The 21,078-nt window shown below is 41.3% G+C and overlaps 1 protein-coding gene across 8 annotated transcripts in view; it reads left to right on the forward strand.

Annotated features, from left to right (window-relative positions):
* The window catches only part of PER2 (period circadian regulator 2), a 98,719-nt gene extending 78,285 nt beyond the window's left edge, over positions 1–20,434 (forward strand). For all 8 annotated transcript variants that reach the window (XM_075068555.1, XM_075068561.1, XM_075068554.1 and 5 more), the window contains 6 exons: positions 52–312; positions 3,181–4,037; positions 12,611–12,797; positions 14,158–14,350; positions 16,807–16,957; positions 18,194–20,434. In XM_075068555.1, the coding sequence (XP_074924656.1) occupies positions 52–312; positions 3,181–4,037; positions 12,611–12,797; positions 14,158–14,350; positions 16,807–16,957; positions 18,194–18,343 (1,799 nt within the window). In that variant the 3' untranslated portion in view covers positions 18,344–20,434. The remainder of the gene's footprint in view (positions 1–51; positions 313–3,180; positions 4,038–12,610; positions 12,798–14,157; positions 14,351–16,806; positions 16,958–18,193) is intronic.
* Positions 20,435–21,078: the final 644 nt, after the last annotated feature.

Here is a 21,078-nt window from a genome sequence, read left to right on the forward strand (position 1 = left end):
GCAGAATATTTTGCCTCATTTGCCTTAAGTATTTTTTCACTTTTGTTCTAGAAATGATAGAAGATGGTCCTAGTGGAACAGAACTCTTAGATAGTCAACTTCTTGTCCCTCCATCCAGCGCCATACATGCAAACCAGGAAAAAGAGCTATTTAAGAAGCTGGGACTTACAAAGGAAATCCTTGCAGTGCATACACAAAAAGAAGAGCAGAGCTTTTTGAATAAATTCAAAGAAATCAAAAGATTCAAGATTTTTCAATCCCACTGCAATTATTACTTACAAGATAGACCCAAAGGACGTCATGGTGAACGTGGTAAGGCAATAGTTGTTGTCTGTTGAACTTTGTTTTAACCATTAAAGTTATCTGTGAACAGGAAGAAACATATCTTAGATGTTGCAGGTTCAGAAGCTATTGTTAAACCATGGATCACTTTAAGGGTAGTACAAATGCAATTGTCATTTTTCTTTGGCTGAAGTTAGGCTTCATTGTTCACTGAACCCTGGATATGAAGTCCTGCTCCTTCCAGGAAGCCCAGGAATGGAGAAGGGGCACTGATCTGTAGGGCACAGTGGTAGGAGGAAAAAATAGAAGGGAACATTATATGTAAAATAGACATGGATAGTTATATCTTTTGTACTGATAACTGGCATCAATTACAAATTGAAGATTTACTGCATTTGAATTTAAAGAATCTATAGCGGAGTGGCCAAACTTACTGGCCTTCCGAGCTGCATACAACAATCTTCAGACGTTCGAAAGCTGGGGCACACCTTCCAGGAGCTGGGGCTTGGGGCTTCATCCCCACTCCTGCTGAAGCCTCTACCCCCCTGCAAGGCAGAGGTCCTGAGTTCTTCCCCCAATTGGTAGGCAGAGAATGGGGAGACATGGGGGGCTTGCAAGCTGCACTTTAACAGTAAAAGTGCAGCATGTGGCTCATGAGCCACAGTTTGGCTGTTGTTGATCTATAGCATAAAGCATAAAATTGGTAAGTCCTTTAAATGTGAGATGTTATGCTATACTTGTGATGGGGTGTAGGGATCCCACACAGATGAGGAAGGCCTCAGAGTCCAGGTGGTGTAGCTAGCCCCGTCTCTCCAGCCCTGTCAATCATGCATGATAATGAAGAGGCTTTTAAACTGCAGTCACCTATGGGGCAACCGGGAGGGGAAGGAGCAGGATTGCCTGAAGCATCAGACTGCAGGAATGACTCCTGAAGCTGTGGAGGGAACCCCTCGCCAGAGACCTTCACCATGACCCAGAGGGAGAGTATAGCAGACCTCAGAGGCCCAGCCAGAGCGATCTCCCCAAAACCCACTACTTTGGTGCTGGATCGCTGGTAGCTCTTTAGACTTGCCAAACACACCCCCTTACTGGGGCTGCAGAGAAGAATTATCCCTGAACATCTTGGGGGTTGTGACTTTCATTTTGACTCCCTATCTGGAGAGACTTAAGAAGGCCCACAAAGGGCAGAGCACACACACCCTTGCAAATAGTGAGGAACCGCGCAATGTAGATAACTGGGCAAGGTTAGGTTCTCCTATCCTTGCAGTGGGGAACTTTAAAATATAAATCAACAAAACATACAGTAGAACCTCAGAGTTACGAACACCTCAGGAATGGAGATTGTTCGTAACTCTGAAATGTTTGTAACTCTGAACAAAACGCTATGTTTCAAAAGTTTTACAACTGACCATTGACTTAATACAGCTTTGAAACTTTACTATGCAAAAGAAAAATGCTGCTTTTAACCATCTTAATTTTAATGAAACAAGCACAGAAACAGTTTCCTTACTATGTCAGATCTTTTTAAAATTCTCTCTTTATTTTTTTAGTAGTTTACATTTAACACAGTACTATACTTTATTTGCTTTTGTTGTCTCTGCTGCTGTCTGATTGCATGCTTCCAGTTCCAAATGAGGCGTGTGGTTGACTGGTCAGTTACTAACTCTGGTGTTTGTAACTCTGAGGTTCTACCATACTACAAGTTGCCATGAAAAATTATGACAAAATATTTCATCTATGAATCTCGTTTGAAAATCAAATCCATAAAAGTAATGTTTAAACCTGTATGTGTGGGATTGTTCTTCACTTCTACAGTGTGTATGATGAATATTTTAACAGAAGATTCAAATTCTACTAACCTCTTTATGGTAGGATGTGAACATCTACAAATTGTGTGCTAGTGCATTTTATATTAATATTAAAAACAATGGGGCAGCCTCATCCCAAGTTTTGGAACCAATGGATAAATGTACTTATAAGTAATTTTGTGATGGTGATGAATGAAAATGATCATGAAAGATGGTCATATTATCGGGTAGGGAACTAAAGTATTAGCTGAACTGATTTTAGATCGGCAGTGTCAAACTCACTCAGAGGGCAGAATTCAATTTTTAATTATGGCTCATGTACTGTGTAGCTATTGACATCTACATACTATGCGCAATCCACAGCAAGGTGTTTAACACCACAGATAATTGAGAAACTTTCTTCTCTGCCTTCTGGCAAGTGTGCACCAGAATGGAGATTTTCAAACATGTGAAATTTTTTCTTTCATCCATCAATCCAGTTGACTACTGACACCAGTTTAGTTTGTAACTAAAAGAAAATTTTAGTGTAGTCTTCCACATAAAATAAAGCAACACGCTCTTTTACATAAAAAGACCTTTTCCTCAATCAAGCAATAAATTGCCACAGCACTTCCTTGTTTGCTACATCTTTTGTTCTGGGTTTATTCCCTCTTTTGCTTGCTTGAGAGTCTTTAGAGTTTCCTCCCAAATTAAAGGCCTGTGTGGCAGTGATTCTCTAACACAAAGAGGGCTAGAATTGCCTTTCTGTAGTTGCTATTTTTATTGACCAGAGAGAATTCTAGAGGTACTCACCCCTCAAAAACTGAAGTCGCTGCATCAAAACTGTTGGCCAAAGGGGTGAAGGACTACATTTGGGCACAAAATGCACAGCTTTTTCCACCTCCTCTTGATTTTCCTTTCTCTGCAATTGTGCCAATACAGCTGCTCCTGCAAAGTTTCTGTGCCAGAGGCAGAAGAGTGAGTCTGACTACTCCCTAGTCAGTTCCATTCAGTTGGAATAGAGCAACAGACACAATTTTCAGCAGCTTCTGAGAATGACTTGAAGGGGACGCTTCACCATTTGATATAATTACTTCCCACTGTGTTCCAGGTGCTCATGGGCAAAGAAATGATGCTTCTGGAGTAGATCAGTCCTGGAGGAAAAGTGGAAAGAACAGGAAATCAAAACCAAAACGAATTAAACCTCAGGAGTCCTCGGACAGTACAACTTCTGGACCCAATCCCCTTCATCAGTTTCCTTTGCAAGGCCTAAATAGTACAGCTTGGTCACCATCAGATATTTCTCAAGCTAGCCATTCAGCCATGTCTTTCCCTGCTGTTATGCCTGCATATCCACTTCCAGTTTTTTCAGCAGCAGGAACTGTGCCTCCAGGTCCTGAGGCTTACCTTTCTGGTTTCAGTGATTTTCCAGATTCTGGAAATAATTGTCCTATGCAGCCATCACAGTTCTCTGCACCTCCTGTAACACCAGTGGTAGCTCTTGTACTCCCCAACTACATGTATCCTCAAATGAACAATAATTTACCCCAGACACTTTACAATGGCCAGCCTAACTTTTCTGCTGATCCTACTTTCTCTTCACAGTCAGTGTTTTCAGCACAGCTGCCATTAGCTGTCCCAAATCCTTTCCCTCAAGAGACATTCTTTCCAACACAACCATTCCATTATAATACACCTGCAGAAAGTGAAAAGACTCCTGCAATGGAATCACGAAATGATCCGTCCCGTTCCTCCACGCCACAGTCTCTTGGTCCTCAAGATCAGGCTTCACCACCTTTGTTCCAGTCCGGGTGCAGTTCTCCACTACAGCTAAACCTTCTGCAATTAGAAGAAACCCCCAAAAGTGCTGAAAGTGGAGCTGCTGCTGGTTTACATGGTGCTTTAATTGAAGGAGGAGCCACAGGCAAACCCATAACTGATGACAGCAGCAGAAAAGGATCCTCTCCTGTAAGTATTATTGCATATAGTTTCCAGAAAAATAATACATCTTTACACTTTGAATATAGCTATTCTTCATAGTCCATGTGCAGAAATACTTCAGAAAAGTTTAAAATTGTATTGTCCCAACAATAATTTATGTAACATCAGTTTCAAAGCTGTACAATTTGTTTTTTTGCTGCAGAGTTTCAATGTAATCTCTTTAAACCTACCCTCAAGTTTAGGTTGGAAATTTGGACTTTTCCAGTGAGCTCATTCTAGTGAAATAAATTACTTTAAACTTACTCTTTCCCTGAGGGAAATAAGAGGAATGAAATTTGTTTTCATACTGAACAAAAAAAGCATGCTGTTTCGTTGTTACTTTTTTTTTAATTGCTTTAAAAAGTTTAATATAAAGTTAGTAGAAGAGGTTTAGAAATGTATTATGTATATTGCAAGACCTGTTACATTTATTCAGTTAATAAGAACACACAATATTCTTTTTGTGAAGAGAATTGAAACTGATTCTAAGAAACCATCTTAGCAACTTAATTATTTGGTTACAAGCTTTGAGGGGCAAATAAGTGGAAATATAACTGTGAACTAAGCACACATTTTTGTAATTTTAAAATCCAGTGTACAGTACATTGGCAAATGAAATGAGGAAATTAATTAATATATGCATCTCTACACCATTTTAGCTTTTCCTTGGTCTACTTGGTATAGTAAAATTGTATGGACCATCAGTCAGTTTCCCTTTACCTCAGATTCCTTAAATTTCAAGGATCAACATGTGGGTGTTGATTTTGTTGAATTTAAACTCTGAAAATAAGAGGATCTGTGTTAGAATAATGTTTGCTATACAGGATTTAACAACATTGAGGTAGGCTAATAGAGGATTTGGACACCTGTTAGCCCCTTAAAAATATATGTAGGGGAAGGGGGAGGCTTGTGCATGCACATACCCAAGATATGTATACTGTTACTTGTGTACTTATGAGTCATTAAATATTATGCAGTTAAATTGTAGTAAATGATATAGCAGTGTTAACCTATATGGAATCTCTAAAAATAGTTATTGGGAATGCGGATTTTTGATGATGTAGTTGGTGCAAAAAAATGTATTGATGCTAATGCATATGCCCTGGAATTCCTATCTCTCCAAAATGTTTGGACCTTGCCATCACCCAGTGTTTTATTTTCAACGTTAAGAATCTCTGATGCATTTTATTTTAGTGCTCATTGGGAAATACTGGTCTATAATCATAGAATCCTAAAATATCAGGGTTAGAAGGGACCTCAAGAGGTCATCTAGTCCAAGCCCCTGCTCAAAGCAGGACCAATCCCCAGACAGATTTTTACCTCCGTTCCCTAAATGGCCCCCTCAAGAATTGAATTTACAACCCTGGGTTCAGCTGACCAATACTCAAACCACTGAGTTATCCCTCCCCGTTGCAAAGGAGTTAACCAATGTGTATAACTTTTGCTTCATAGAACTGTTGTCTTATGGTGGCATGTGTGTGTTTAAATTATGCTCTGTGGAGCTATAGCCATTTTCTTGGCATATTAAGCAAGATTCAGATAACTCTGTTTTGGTGCAGAGAGAGAGAGTGCACAGTGAATGCCCTGTGATTTTATAAGTGTTAACTAGTTTAAGCAGACCATACAATATTCTCCTTTTAAAGGTTAATTAGATTAAAACACTAAAAAAACATAGACTAATCCATATTTAGGGTTGGTCAAAATTTTCTGAATTTAGATCTTTGGATGTGGTGGGGTTTTTTTGTTTGTTTGTTAAATTGTATTTTAGACAAGGGGGGAAGAAGAACTATTTTTTTTGTAAACACTATTCTACCCATAATGGATCATAAAACTTACTATTTTAAGGAGAGGACGCTTTCAGGTAGTGAGACAAATAGTCCGGTTTCATTTCTAGAGTACAAAGTGGTACTTACTAGATGCTTTTCCTTGTATCAGGTTTTCAACCAATGAGTTAATGTAATAGGTGCACCCCTAGAGAATACTGTGTGAGAAACTTGAGAGGAAAAAATCATTGTTGACAAATAGAAAGCATTGTACGTTGAAAGGAATAATTTGTATTACTCATGCTCATCAGTTGGGTTTGAAAGTAACTAACTGCATGGAAAACAATGTCATTGTGAATAGCTCAATGGAAACTTTTGTTCAATGTGCAGTGGTAGTCAAAAACAAACAAATGTTAGAATGTATAAAGAATTGGATGGAAAAATAATACTGAAAATGTCATTATCTGAGCCAACGGAATGTCCTCATGTGGCATAGTCAAATGATCAATCGTGATCACCTATTTCAAAGAGAGAGAACAGAAATAGAAGGGTCCAAGAGATGATGAGAACTGTATGGAGAGGGATTGATAAAATTGAGACTGTTTAGAAAAGAGACAAATAAAAAGAGATGGCATGAAGAAGGTAAATTGTGTGCTTTCATTTATCCCTTCTCATAACACCAAAAAAGGAGACGTAAACAAAAATGAAGGGTAACAAATTAAAATTGACGAAAGGAAATACTTGTTAATCATATATCATGTAAACCTACAGAATTCTCTTACCAGTAAATATCATTGAGGCTGACGGTATAATATGATTTTAAAAAAATCAGATGTATATAGATGAGGATATCTAGTTAAATTAGATAAAGTTTTTTTTAATTAGCATAAAAGTTAATATTAATCATATTTTAATACATAACCGCTAACTCTCAAAAATTGGAAACTTCCCCACTGGGCAGTTTAGTCTATAATTTTCTGTAACAGGTTTTCTTGCATCTTTATCTGAAGCATCTAATGCTGTCCTTTTTCAGAGACTCTGTTGGGCTAGATAGATCACTGGTCTGAACAGTTCATTTGTGTAACTTTTCTTAGGACTCCCTCAGTCTTGGTCAGTTTCTTCATCTGACATTCTTAATTCTGTTTATGTTGCATTTCTTAAAGAAGAAAAACTCTGAACTTGATTGACTTGAAACAGAGACTGATGTTGTACTAATTACATTTTTGATATCTTTCACTTTTGCAAGATGATAGAGTAGAAAATTCAGTTTTCATAAACAAGCTATTTCTGTGTTTATGCTAGTCATGAAAATTAAACTTACTGGAAGTTCTACCTTTGCGTGTTGGAGTGTATCATGTGCTATACTTGAGCTAATTTTCAATTTTTAATATATTCAGTCAAAAGCTCGAATCTCCAAGTATCCTTGAGCTAATTTTCTATTTTTAATATATTCAGTCAAAAGCTCAAATCTCCAAGTATCCTTGACCTAAGTTGCAGCAAAACCTTTACAATATAACTGTAAGGCTGCTTTTCAGTTAGAACCTGCTCTGAGATGTAGAAAATGTTTCCTAGTGTCTTACTTAACCACTAACAGTTCATCTTGTTGATGCTTTCACTGTAAACTTTTTTTTTACTTGTCTGAGCTTCCTAAAATGTTTGGTACATATTTTGTTTCATAAGCCTTCAAAGCTTAATTCTGTTGTACCTGTTGTGAAATCTTTTACTGAGATGGTTCTTTTCAACATGAAAGGAAGATAGGTAATACTTTCTATACAGGTCTAACTTTGCTGTTAGAATTAGTCCATACAAATGTCGCTTCTAAATCCTCTGCCCAACCTCAATTTTTTAGTCACCCCACAAAACTTTGGGCTGGTCTACGCACATGTTCCATACCCAAAGAAACACCAACATAGTTACAATGGCATGTGTTAGTTTGGATCCCACTGTGGATGCACATGTGCCTCATGCCTGCAAGACTGGATTTTTTTTTTGACTAGCAGTGTCCATAGCTGTACAAGGGCCCTGTGCTGCTTCATGCTGCTCTATGAGGGCTTAAAAGGTGGCATGACCTCTGCCCTCCCTTGGTTCCCTTTTACCACCAGTGACAGTAAGACTTACCCTAGCTGATGTCTTGAGTAGACCTTAGAATAGGGCGGGCAAGCTTTTTGGCCTGAGGGCCGCATTGGGTTTTGTAAATCGTATGGAGGGCCGTTTAGGGGAGGAGGTCGTGGCCCAGCCCCCACTGCCTATCTGCCTCTCCCATTCAACATCCATCCACCCCCCGTTCCCTGATGGCCCCTCTGGGACCCCTGCCCTATCCACATACATCGCTCCTTGTCCCTTGCCTGCCCCTGGACCCCTGCTGCCTCATCCAACCTCTCCTGTCATTCCTGACGGTCCCCCCGCCCTATCCAACCACCCTTTCTCCCTCTGACCCCAGAACCCCTGCCCCTGACTGCCCCCTGACCTCCACCCCGAACTCCCCTGCCCTCTATCCAGCCCCCTTGCCCCCTTACTGCGCTGTCTGGAGCATCGGTGGCTGGCGGTGCTACAGCCTCGCCACCTGGCTGGAGCCAGGCCACACTGCCACCACCACCACACAGCACAGAGACTGGGTTAGGCCAGGATCTGCAGGTGCGCTGCCCCAGGAGCTCACAGCCCCACCACCCAGAGCACTGTGTTGGCGGCAGAGCGAGCAAGCTGAGGCTGCGGGAGAGGGGGAACAGCAGGAGAGGGGCGGGGGGCTAGCCTCCTGGCCAGAAGCTCGGAGGCAGCACAGGACGGTCCCGCAGGCCAGATGTGGCCCGCGGGCCATACTTTGCCCACCCCTGCCTTATATCCAAGCTTCAGATAACCCTTATAAAGTACAAGCCACAATTTGAAGACTTGCCCTTTGATGGCTCAGAATTGTTCATTGAAAGTGACAGTGTCCTACTCTTACTGAAAGATCCTATGGTGACTTTATACTTCTGGGGATCTGTGCTCCTCCAGCTTCCTGCCCTCAGCTTGCGTATTAGCAGAGGCAGCATATACAGTTTTACAATAGACAGAATGTGATGCAAAGGAGCATCTGAAGTGCAGTAGGGAACAACAGCTTTCTCATCCTTGACTCTAAACTCTGTTATACTGACATCCTCAGATGAATGAGGTGTTTAAGAGCAGCACCAGAACCAGTCCACAGAATATGACCACCTTGCCCATCCCTCTTTATGAATCCTTCTCACAGGAAACTACTGGAAACAGAAAAGGCCTCATCTAGGAGCTGTAGAAGAGGTTCCCCAGGAACATGAGAAGAGGCTTCAAACTCCTGGTACTTCTGAAGAAAAAAGGAGGTCTTTGTCCTGTTCTAGATTTGAGGAAAAATGGATGGATAGATAAATAGCTCCAACTTGGATGAATAGATAGCTCGACTTGCAGGATCCTTCCACACCTCCATCCATCTGGCCCACTAGAAATACCTAAGGGTCACAATGAGTCCCAACCATTATCAATACAGGTTTCTGCCATTTGGACTCTCCATAACATCAAGAGTGTTCACAAAGTGCCTGGCTGTAGAGATGGCATATCTAAGAAACCAGGAATCCCCATCTAGGCAACTGGCTGATAAGAGGAAGGTCCCAGGAAAAGATTGAAACAGCCCTAGATGACGTTCTTTCCCAGTTGGGATTCCTGGTGAACTATAAGAAATTGTCCTTCGCAGCTGGTAAAGTTAATAGGAGCTCTGATCAACTCCAGATCAGCAAAGGTATCTTCTGGAGGACAGGTTCTGGTCCCTTTAGTCAATTAGTGCATGGTGTGTGGTCAAATTGACAATAGCACATACATGCCCTGAGCTTTTAGGCCATATTTCTGTATCGGCATATGGGACACCACTTGCCAAACTTAATCTGTGGACTCCACAACAACATCCAAGCATCATATGAGCAGATGAGTTGTAGTTTAGCCCCATGTCCTACAGGATCTCAGGTGGTGGCTAGATCCACTGAACATGAGACAATAGTCTTTTCAGTTCCTTCCTAGTGATTATGCTAGTTACAGATGTCAGGAACAGATTGGGGCACCCAATAGAACCACTTTCAGATGCCAGACTCATGTTGTCAGAATCATCTGAAGCTCTACATGAATTTCTTGGAACTAAGGGCTGTCAGCCTAGCCTCTGTAGCTTTTCTGCCTGTTCTTCAAACTCTATGGTGCAGACAGGTGGCACATTGGCAGAGCACCATTTGTCGTGGCAGTGCACTATATAAACAAACAAAGATGCCCTCAATCATCCCATCTCTTTTTAGAAGCTATGAAGTTCTTGTAATGGCATCATCAGCCTGCGGCAATCTTGGTAGCTCTAAATCTTCTGGGAGTCAGCAATGACTTCCACACTTTGAGCTGGAACTTAACTAGTCTTGAGTGGTCACTGAGAAATCCATTCTTGACCTGATATTCTAGCAGTGTGAGACCCCCTACTGTAGACCTGTTTGCCACAGTGGACAGTTTCAAATATAGGGACTTCTGTTTCAGAGGAGATGTAAACCCAGCCTCCCTTCTAGAAGCCTTTCTTCATTTGGTCTCAAGAACTCCTATGCTTTCTCACTGATCCTTCTTCCCCCCAGCCACAGGATAATATCCAAGATACGATGGGACATGTCTACAGTTATGGTAGCCCCTACTGGCTGAAGCAGCTTTAGCTGTTGGATCTCGTGCATGTGTCCAGCCAGCCTCCCAGCATGCCTTCCCATGTGTCCCAACATACTGTCTCAGAACCAGGGTCAAATACTTCACCCAGACCCACAGTCATTAAACCTAACTGCCTGGATGTTGATTGGATGAGTAGGACTGACAGACTACTCCTTATAGGTTCAGGAGATTGTTTTACAAAACCAAAAGACTTCCAACAAGAGGACTGATTCCTCAAATCTGAAAATATATTTTTTTTCCACCACAGGGGCAGCCCAAAATCCAATACAGGTTCTGATACCAAAGATTCTGGTCATAGTGCTCTTAAAACAGACAGAATTGGCTTTTAGCTTTAGTCTGTCTGGCTGCAGCATCAGTGTGATATGCTCAGATAGTCATTTTCAGTCTTCTCTGACTCTACAGTGTCAAGGTTTCTCAAGGATCTTCTTCATCCCTGCCTTCCAATTAGAGACCCAGCTCCCACATGGGACCTTCACACTGTCTTCCTGCAACTTATGGAACCTCCATTCAAACTTCTATCACAGTGATCATTATACCACCTCACCATCAAGACTTTTTCTCTCATGGCCATTACGTCAGCATGGAAAGTCAATGAACTCCAAGCACATATGACCAAAACATCCTTCAACAGGGACACAATGGTGGTGAAATTGTACCTTAAGTTCCTCCCTAAAGTGGTCTCAGAATTCCACCTGAACCATTCTATGATCTTACTGCTTTTCTTTCTGAAATTGCATTCTTTGCTGGAGAAAAGAAGCTTCATACTTTGCACATTTTCAGGGCCTTCTTTGTTATCTCAACAGGACACAGCCCTTTAGACTCTCTCCACCCTCCTCTCCATGGCCATATCCAGCGTATTGAAAGGTCAAGTGTAGAAATACCAATACACACAGCGTATTTCCACTTTCTGTCAGTTGGCTAGCAAGCCTTTTCCTCCGGACATTAATGCGCACCCCACTAGGGCACAGGCAGCAGCTTCTGGAACATGCCAGTCCTCAAGATCTGTAAGGCAGATGCCTCGAGCAACCCGCTAACTTTTGTCAAGCATTATGCACATCACATGGCTGCCAGGGCAGATGCCAAATTCAGAAGACCAGTACTTCAGTTTCTGTTTGACTGATATAGACAAGACACTCCTTCACACTATCCAGGTACTGCTGCAGGTACATACTGCTTGTTGGTCAACTTCAGTGGAGTTCCACACTGTCACATACTCAGAACGGTTACTTACGTTACAGTCACAGGCTTTTTGAGATGTAGTCAATGTGGATCCTATGACTTGTCCCCTGTTTCCACTTTTAGCACTCCTCACCAGTACACGCCTTGTGTTGCAAGAGAACTGAAGGAGGGTTGTGGCCACTCTGCCCTTTATGATCTTGTACAGGTGCACAAGGAGGCATAGAGGTGTGTGGCCCCAGCGCAAATGGCTTGTGTGTCTCCGGTCTTGTGCGCAAAGGGTGCATGTGAACCTGTAGTGAGATCTACACTGTGTACAGCATTGTGAGGAGCCATGATTAGAAAAATACTCTTACTGTTTTATAAAAAAGTATAGTTATTGGTACGATCCCCTAGAGCACACTAATTATAAACCCATATAAAGATACTTGTACACATGTAGCTTCTTCTCCTAGAGAACTGTGTGTAGACAAGCCTTATCTTTTTGTCCTCTTACAGCAATGGTGATAGCTATTTTTTTTAAGTTAAGTTACAATAGGGACAATTCCTAGTCTTTCTTGTCCTTTAGAAGCTAGATGCTGCAGAAGAAGTCAGATGGCTCCAGCACAGTGAAGTACATTAATACTGTCCCTTTGGCAAACTGTTTCCTTACATTGAAGAGAGATGTTTAACTTGTGTTTGAAAAAGAATATGTAGTTGAAATCTAAATGAGTTATTTGACTAAAAGATTACCTGACAAACCTATTAACCCACTTCCTTTTACCTCCTTAGTTATCAGTCAGACTACCTGTGTTTTGTGCAGCTGTCCCTTTTCTCTATGAAAAGGTACTGTTACTTAATTTTATGTAAAGAACTGAAGTCTGTCCCATATATTTAACATAAATGTTAGTGAATAAATGGTTATGATTTCATTTTCACCTTCCTCTCACCCAGATTGATTCTCCAGTGGAAGCTCAAAATAGTGATGCTCTCTCTATGTCCAGTGATTTACTTGATATTTTACTTCAAGAGGATACATATTCAGGCACTGGCTCAGCTTCATCAGGAAGTGGTATATCAGCAGCTGCTGAGTCGTTGGGATCTGGATCCAATGGCTGTGGCATGTCAGGGAGCAGAACAGGTAACATTTACTGGTTAAATATAATCATGCCTTGTGAAACAGGGGGATTGTGAGGTATTACAGATATCACTTTGACCTTAAGAGCTTTACAGTAAAATCATACTTTTTTAAATCTAATTTACAATCCTAATCTTATGATATTTAAAAATTTAATGCAGCTTTGTTTGTCTGAGACTGCTGTAATAGCTTGTTGAAAATGGAAAAACGTTGACTTCTGTTTAAATGTTTTTCTTTGGGCTGCATCAGGAGCAACTAGCATATGCTATCTTAGTTGTAGAGAGTCTGTGAGGCCAGGTAGGAGGATATTTGAGGTAATTGTGACAAATCAATAGATGAGTTTTTTTCTTCATTTTCTATTTAAAAGAACTAATTTAAACTGAGAAGTATTTGTTTCTTTAATCAAAACTAACACTGCAGATCTTAGAATAATAATAATAATAAAAAGCTTCTGGGTAACATTGTCCAGTGTTCAGATACTCCCTCTAAAGTGTTCAGTCCTATTTTGAATTGGATTTTGACTACAGATGGTGTGATAGGGTTCCTTTCTTAGTTGCAGTCTTTTCTGGGTAATAGCCCATAGGGCAATGAATACATATTCTACTGACCATTCCAAACTTTCTGTTCCATGTTTGGCAGCAACAGCTATCGTGGGAAACTTCCCTGTGTAGGATGTAGGATGGGTGGGCAAACTTTCTGGCCCGAGGGCCACATCGGGGTTCTGAAACTGTACAGCGGGCCAGGTAGGGAAGGTTGTGCCTCCTCAAACAGCCTGGCCCCGCCCCCTGACTGCCTTCCTCAGAACCCCTGACCCATCCAACCCCTTCTGCTCCTTGTCCCCTGACTGCCCTGACCCCTATCCACCCTCCCCCCCTCCCCGTCCCCTGACAGCCTCCCACCGAATCCCACACCTATCCATGCACCCCTGTCCCCTGACTGCCCCCTGGAGCCCTCTGCCCCTTATCCAACCCTTGCCCCTCCTTCCTCCCAGCCAAGTCGTTCAGAGTGGCAGGAGCTTGCAGCTGCGCTGCCCAGCTGGAGCCAGCCACCCCGTCCAGAGTGCTGGCGGTGCGTCACACTGAGGCTGCAGGGGAGAGGGGACAGCAGGGGAGGAGCTGGGGTCTAGCCTCCCCGGCCAGGAGCTCAGGGGCTGGGCAGGCCGTAGTTTGCCCACCTCTGATGTAGGAGGTTAACACAGATGATCTACTCAGAGACTTTTAAAGGGGTTCTCTATTGTACACCCCCATCAGGCATTTTGATTGGCTTAAAAGGGTTTTCCGTTACAGAGGAAAGCATAGTTCAAACAATATACTAAAATGGAACATGTGACATTTATTATAAAAGCCACTTTTTATTTTTAAAGGCAGTAGTGAGACAAGTCATACCAGCAAATATTTTGGAAGCATCGACTCCTCAGAAAATAATCATAATACGAAAAAGAACACTGAAATGGAAAACAGTGAACATTTCATTAAATATGTCCTTCAGGATCCTATCTGGTTACTGATGGCAGATACAGATGATGCTGTTATGATGACTTACCAGATACCATCCCGGTAACTCTAAGTACTTTTATTCCTGTATGAGCTAAGAGGTGCGGTTTCACTAAAGATTACCCTGAATGGACTAAGAAGTTATGTCATTCTGCTTTTCAAGCTTGCTCCCTTTTTAGCGCTTTCTATTTACTAACCTAAAAGATTAGAAAGATGGATGTATTTGATAGCTATAGAAACAAGGATAAGTCCAATTTAGTAGGATTAATATGGTTCTAAACTATGGTATTGGCTGAGGATGTTGTACAGTTATTGACTGACAATTGTATACTTACAAATCCTTTTAGTCTGACTAGTTAGACCTCTATCAGTTGGAGTGCATGGATTAGTGAGGTGATTGTAGTATGCAAATCACTGTACTGTTGCTATTTCACTTAAAACCTACACATTCAAATGCTTGCCTCCTGTCTAAATTCTTTCCCCACCCTATAAACACACACATTCCGTGCTCCTCACAAAGCCCCATTCTCTGCACCTTAGGAAGGATAAGGACCCACAAGCAGTGAGTAAACCCTTAATTTAAAACATCTGATTTGATTTCTCCTCCTCTATCTGTCTTTCAGTAACTTATCAAAACTGCAGGTAGGTGTGTGAAAAGAAAAGCTTGTTATCTCCTGTGAGGAGCGAAAAGGGAGATTGGACTTTGACATCCAGATTTATAAAGTGGTTAACTTTAGTGCTCCCTATTAATCTGATATAAATATAGACTTAGTGTATGTCTACACTACAAATGCTACTGAGGTACAGCTGCACCAGTAGTATAGACCTTACTACAGCAACAGAAGGCGTTTTTCTGTCACTGTAGTAAATTCAGTCCCGTCAGCCGAGATATCCCCTCTTAAGGAACAAGTCTTTGGTCAGCCTGTGTCTATAATGAGGATTAGGGCAACCTAATTCCATCACACAGAGGATGGAAAATTTTCACAGCCCTAAGCGATATAACTAGTTTGAGCTAAGTTTTAGTTGTAGCCCAACCCTTAGAATTTCTAAGAGTAGCAACAGGTAGAAAAGTATATTGTTTCAAATATTGTTCCAGTGAACAGTGTCTAATAACCAGAGATTTAAACCACCAGCATAGAGGCTGATATGAAAGACAGTGGAAGTGAAACACCTAGGTGAGAAGCCAACCCATTCCTATTCTTGCTGGCAGGAAAGGAGAAGGTACTGGGATTCCTGTCAGTGTGCTGTCCTTTGACTCTGTTTTGGGGTTTCATCGTCCATATCAGCACGTGACTAGTAAATGGTGTGACAGACCCAGGCCAGTGGAGTACAGGAGTCTGGTAGAGGGCAAATATACTGGTCACTGGAAGAGTAGTTTTCTGTTCCCTGAGTGACCAGAGCAGGGGCTGCACTAGAGTTATCAGGAACCTGCTAGAACCAATTAAGGCAGACAGGCTGATTAGAACACCTGCAGCTAATCAAGGCAGGCTAATCAGGGCACCTGGGTTTAAAAAGGAGCTCACTCCAGTCAGGGAGGGAGGAGCTAGAGGAGAGGAAGTGTGTGTGAGGAGCTGGGAGCAAGAGACACAAGGAGCTGAGAGTGAGAGGGTGTGCTGCTGGAGGACTAAGGAGTACAAGCGTTATCAGATACCAGGAGGAAGGTCCTGTGGTGATGATAAAGAAGGTGTTTGGAGGAGGCCATGGGGAAGTAGCCCAGGGAGTTGTAACTGTCATGCAGCTGTTACAGGAGGCACTATAGACAGCTGCAATCCATAGGGCCCTGGGCTGGAACCCGGAGTAGAGGGCGGGCCTGAGTTCCCCCTAAACTTCCCCTCTCCTGATCAGACACAGGAGAAGTTGACCGAGACTGTGGGGAAGATTACTGAGGTGAGCAAATCTGCGAGTAAGTCCAGGATCCACCAAGGTAGAGGAGGAACTTTGTCACAATGGTCAAATTTAATTAAACATTCCAGAACCAAATTCCCCATCCCCTCTGACTCTTGGAAAGGAGGAATGTTTTCTGTCTCGCTGTAACTTGTAATTCCAGAGTTGCCTGACTGTGCTGCCTGTTGTAGAGGAACAGGTCTCCTTTTTTTCTGTGGTAACCCCCATCAGAAAGTCAGACTCTCTTGAGTTCTCCTCTCTAGTTAATACCTCACGTGCCTGTATCTGCCCTAGATCAGAGCTGTCTTCAGCAGCAGCAGAGTGCAACTGATAACATTCTTGTCAGTTTCACAGATGCTGCCAGCAGGTTTCTGAAGAGTCACTTCAGGAAAGCAGTGAGCTAGCAGCAGAGGCACAGGAGTGGTCTGTCTGCAAACTTCAGAAGATGCTGACACAACCATAACATCTTTCAGACTTACAATTGGTTGTAAATTTAACATAGATTAATGAGGGGTGAGGCGTGAAGCTTTAAAATGTTAGCTTTCCACAAGATATTTATATGTGCAAGCCAGATACAAATTAGACTTTAGGTCCTTAAAACTGTGAATTTCAATTTCTAAATACATTTATTTTAGAAATGTGGAAATGGTTTTAAAAGAGGACAAACAAAAACTAAAGCAAATGCAGAAATTCCAGCCAAAGTTTACAGAAGAACAAAAAAGAGAGCTTATTGAAGTTCATCCATGGATCCAGAAGGATAGACTTCCAAAAGCAGTTACTAATTCAGTAAGTTTAAATGGATTAATACTACTCTTTATTACATAAGTCTTTATTTGCTGTTGAGACTCATTTTTATAGTTGTTACACAGAAAACTTGATCAACTGCATTGAGAGACAGCATTGATAATAGTTTTTAATTTATAAGGGGGGATCATACTCACAGACTTGCTATGTGAAAGAGGTCACCAATACATAAATTTGAGAACCGCTGATACAGAACATTCACATAGAAAAAATAATTCATCCTTTGACATAGCTGTAGCTATGTCAAGGGTTAGGTCATCTTAACTAATTTTTCACATCCCTACATGCAGTGACAGATTATCCACTGATCCTGGGGGCCCTTGCCTAGGTGTCCTGGCCAGTTGAGGGGGCTAAGAAAAAATGGGCACCTCGTCCCCAGCATACAAGGGACAAAGTTGGGGCCAGAAACTCTCCAGCCATGCTGGGACTCTGCCCACAGCAGCTGCCTGGAAGAGAGCCTGGCTGGGAAGAAGCAGCAGCCCACTCCATGGAGAGCAACTCCATCCTGCTCCCTGCCTGGGTCTGGCTGCCAGAAAGGGTGAGAGGCAGCCAAATGTAGCTGGGGCTGGGGAGCAGGAGAACAGAGAGAGCAGGTGATGTGGTGACGGGGAGAGCACAGGCCCTGGGCTGTGGGCAGGAAGGAGACATGTAGGGAGGTCATGCATCCTCCCCTTCAGTTGATGTCCCCTCCCCCAGTATATGGAGGCACCAGTCAGCCTGGATAACTCTGGGCAAGTGGGGTGCGAGAAGTCCCAGTGCCCTGAATCCCACCCCCCACAGAAGCACAGAGCAGCAGGGAAAGCCCCAGTGCCCAGTCCCATGCTGCGGTCTAGGGACTGGAGGAGCTCTGGCTCCCTGCCGCGCCTCAGGGCTGGGGGAGCACTCACTCCCCGCTGCAGCCCTAGGGCCCAGGTGGGAGAAGGAGGGGGCAGAGCTCTGGGCTTGGGGCTGCAGTGGTGGGGGCGGGGGGTAGAAAAGAGCAAACATGCTGCAGTGGGGGGTGGAATGGGGTGGGATGGTGGGTGGAACAAGTGGGGGAAAGGAGCAGAACTGGGGCGGAGCTACAGGTGGAAGATGTGGGGAAAGGGCCCGCCACTTGCTCTGGTCCAGGGCCACACGAAACCTTAATCCACCTCTGCCTAAGTGTCGACCTAACTTTTAAGAATTGGTTCACTTAATGCTTTATGAGGATATGTCACTATTGCATTTCTTTTGAAGGAGTGTATTTACTGTGAGGTCAACATACGAAGCTGCTTTTATACACCATATGATGAAGAAATCCATGAAATGGAACTCAATGAAATGATTGAAGCCAATGAAGAAAACATTTTGGCTACCCTGAGTCAAATCAGTGAAGAACAAACCTAATATTTGGCACTATTTAAAAAAAGCGGCTGCTTTAAATTACAGTGATGCATCAACATATCTTAAAGGTTTTAAAACTTATTTCTAGTTAAATGAATCTGGTTTATAAAACAAATGGATTTTTTGTTCTAGAAAAAGGTCATTTGTGAATGAATCTCTTTGAATGGGGCAGTCCCTTATCTCTCCAGTACATTGTTGGAAACAAAAACCTTTTATTTAAAAACAAACAAAAAAAAGGATTAGACTCACTTCAATGCCTAAAACTTTTCTTTAAATTGTAGAAGCTTTCATGAAAGCCTATAGATCTGGTAATCAGGTTAATTAATACTGCAAAATACATAGTTTAGTTATGTTTTCTTCAGATATCCACTTAGTAATAATGCAGTGTTAAATTGAATTTACATTTTGGAATCACTGTTAATTACTGAATTAGTCCACTGTATTGAAGAAAAATGTTGATACTCTGTGGGTGTTTTGTTTCACAATTCCTATCCTTTCTCCAATTAGTTGATCCCATCTTCTTTGTTCCCTTTCATGTTATTTAAATGCTGAAAATATTTTAATAGGATATTACCATGTCAATATCTAATCTTAAAATTTTTAGGTCACAGATTAAAATTGTGAATGTATGGGAGAACATAAAGGAGTGCCATGAACTTCGTAATGTTTTATTTTCATGACTATTGAAATGTTATGAACTATTCATTACAATGAAATCTTAGTTCTGAGAATTTATATCTAGTATATGTTCAAAAACTTGAACTGCAAAAAAGAACACTGCTTATCTACCACTGCCTGTTTGTTAAACTTGGTATAAATTTGTGTACCCTTCTTTCTAGTTCGTTCCTTCATTAAGTTGGCCACCAGTCTTTCAGTTCTGGCTAAATAAACATTAAACATACATGTGTTCAGAGGTTTAGAGAGTTCTCTCAACTTCAAGATAGTTGTTATATACAGAAAAGGATTTTAGAACAGTATTCATTTCATTATATTTGGTTACTGGGTGATCTTTAGCTATGTGAGTAGAATCCTTTGCTGTCAGGAAGTTTACTTGTAGTACTTCTGGAATTGTATGGATCTGGATATTTGTGCATTAGGTGCAGAAGCTGTTCTTTTGTACTGCTTGGCAATGAGAAGAGGACAAAAAAGAGTGGATTTGCCAATAAGTATTGAGATAAAGAACACTTAAGCTTAGAATACTTCTGGATGGCAGTACTGAGTCTGAAGGGTAACAGGGGAAAATGTGTAAAGAGGTTCAACTGCAATCAAAACATGAGTTTTAATGTATCTTCACTTAATGTGTTTACAGTTACTGCAACTGTATTTCTGGTGTTTTTCATCTTCATAGCTTGAAGGCAGAACTTATGAATCTCATAGAATCACAACTTACTAGTGACTTTCACTTTAATGTTGTATGAAACACTCACTAGCATGATCTCATACTCCCATTGTTTTGGGGAAAGAAGATCAAACGTAAATCTGTGTAAATATCAAATGGGAAACCCAGTTTAATCTTTCAGTGTTTATAAAGTCCAATGTACTTGATGTTTTGTGCAGAAATTAAGCTGTGCAGATATACCAGCATATTGCGCATGTTCCATTATTACATGCAAAAATATATTATTTTAATTGAACCAGAGTGATTTGAGAAATAAAGCTTTAAGAGTGCAATCTAAGTGTACAAACAACTTTCAGGGACTTCTCACCCACTTTTTAATTTTTTTCACCATTAGCATGCTTTTCTGGTTAATTTTTTTAACAAACGTCTTGTAACTTAGTGAAAGGGAGAGAAAAGGTGCATTTAGAGCATTTTGTAGATGTGTTTACACAACAACTTAACCTTGTGTTTTTTAAAGTGTGTGCATTTACAAGGTAGTAGTAAAATATTTTCCTGTAACTTTAAAATTACAAATCTCCACTTTTAGATAAGTTATAATTTTTCCCAACTTATGTTGTAATATGATTTGTGACGTAACCTTTTGTCAGCAGTGTTTTCTGTACACAGTGCAATATCTTTTGGTTTTGTCACTTGTGACTAATTTTTATGACTTTTTGCTTTTTAGAAAACTGGTAAATAAAACAGATATATTTTTAGCTGCCTTTTTATTTATTGACCTTCTTTAGCTGGGGGTAACTACATGCCAGTTATACCTGACACATGTAAACTACTTTTTCAAACATGAAGATTATACAAGCTACTAATAGCTTACCTATACCAAGGCAGATAAAATTAAATCTTTGCTAACGTCTCAGAATAGTAAATTTAGTGATCAAAATGGAAAATGCAACTTTTGCTTGCTGAAAATGTGGGTTTAGTGGTTCTGGGATTCTGGACAAAGTGACTGTCAGGAGAAGCACCTAATTTGACTTCAGTATGTTTTAATGTGAATTAATGGGCATTAGCTGTTCAAAAACGCCAGAAGGCGATGTTCTCTTGCTTGTTTTTTGTTACATATCAACTAGACTACTATCATTACTACTTCTCTCGCCCTCTTCTAAACCCTTGTAATGAGCAGGTGAGGAAACCAGAATTCCAGTTTCACCCCCTGAAATTCAGTCATGTTTAATCACTATTAGACACACCTTCCTTTGTGGTGTCAGTAATGCTGTAGAGTATTAAAACCCAACACTTCAAGCTAAGTTACTTTCCGTGTGTGCATGTGTGTTTTCCGTAAGTTTGAACTTCAGCTTAGCTAACTAAAATAATAAATTTTGTGTTTGTTTATAATCAGTTTCTA

This window comes from Chelonoidis abingdonii, chromosome 8 (genome assembly GCF_003597395.2).
Source record: "Chelonoidis abingdonii isolate Lonesome George chromosome 8, CheloAbing_2.0, whole genome shotgun sequence".
Taxonomy (NCBI): domain Eukaryota; kingdom Metazoa; phylum Chordata; order Testudines; family Testudinidae; genus Chelonoidis; species Chelonoidis abingdonii.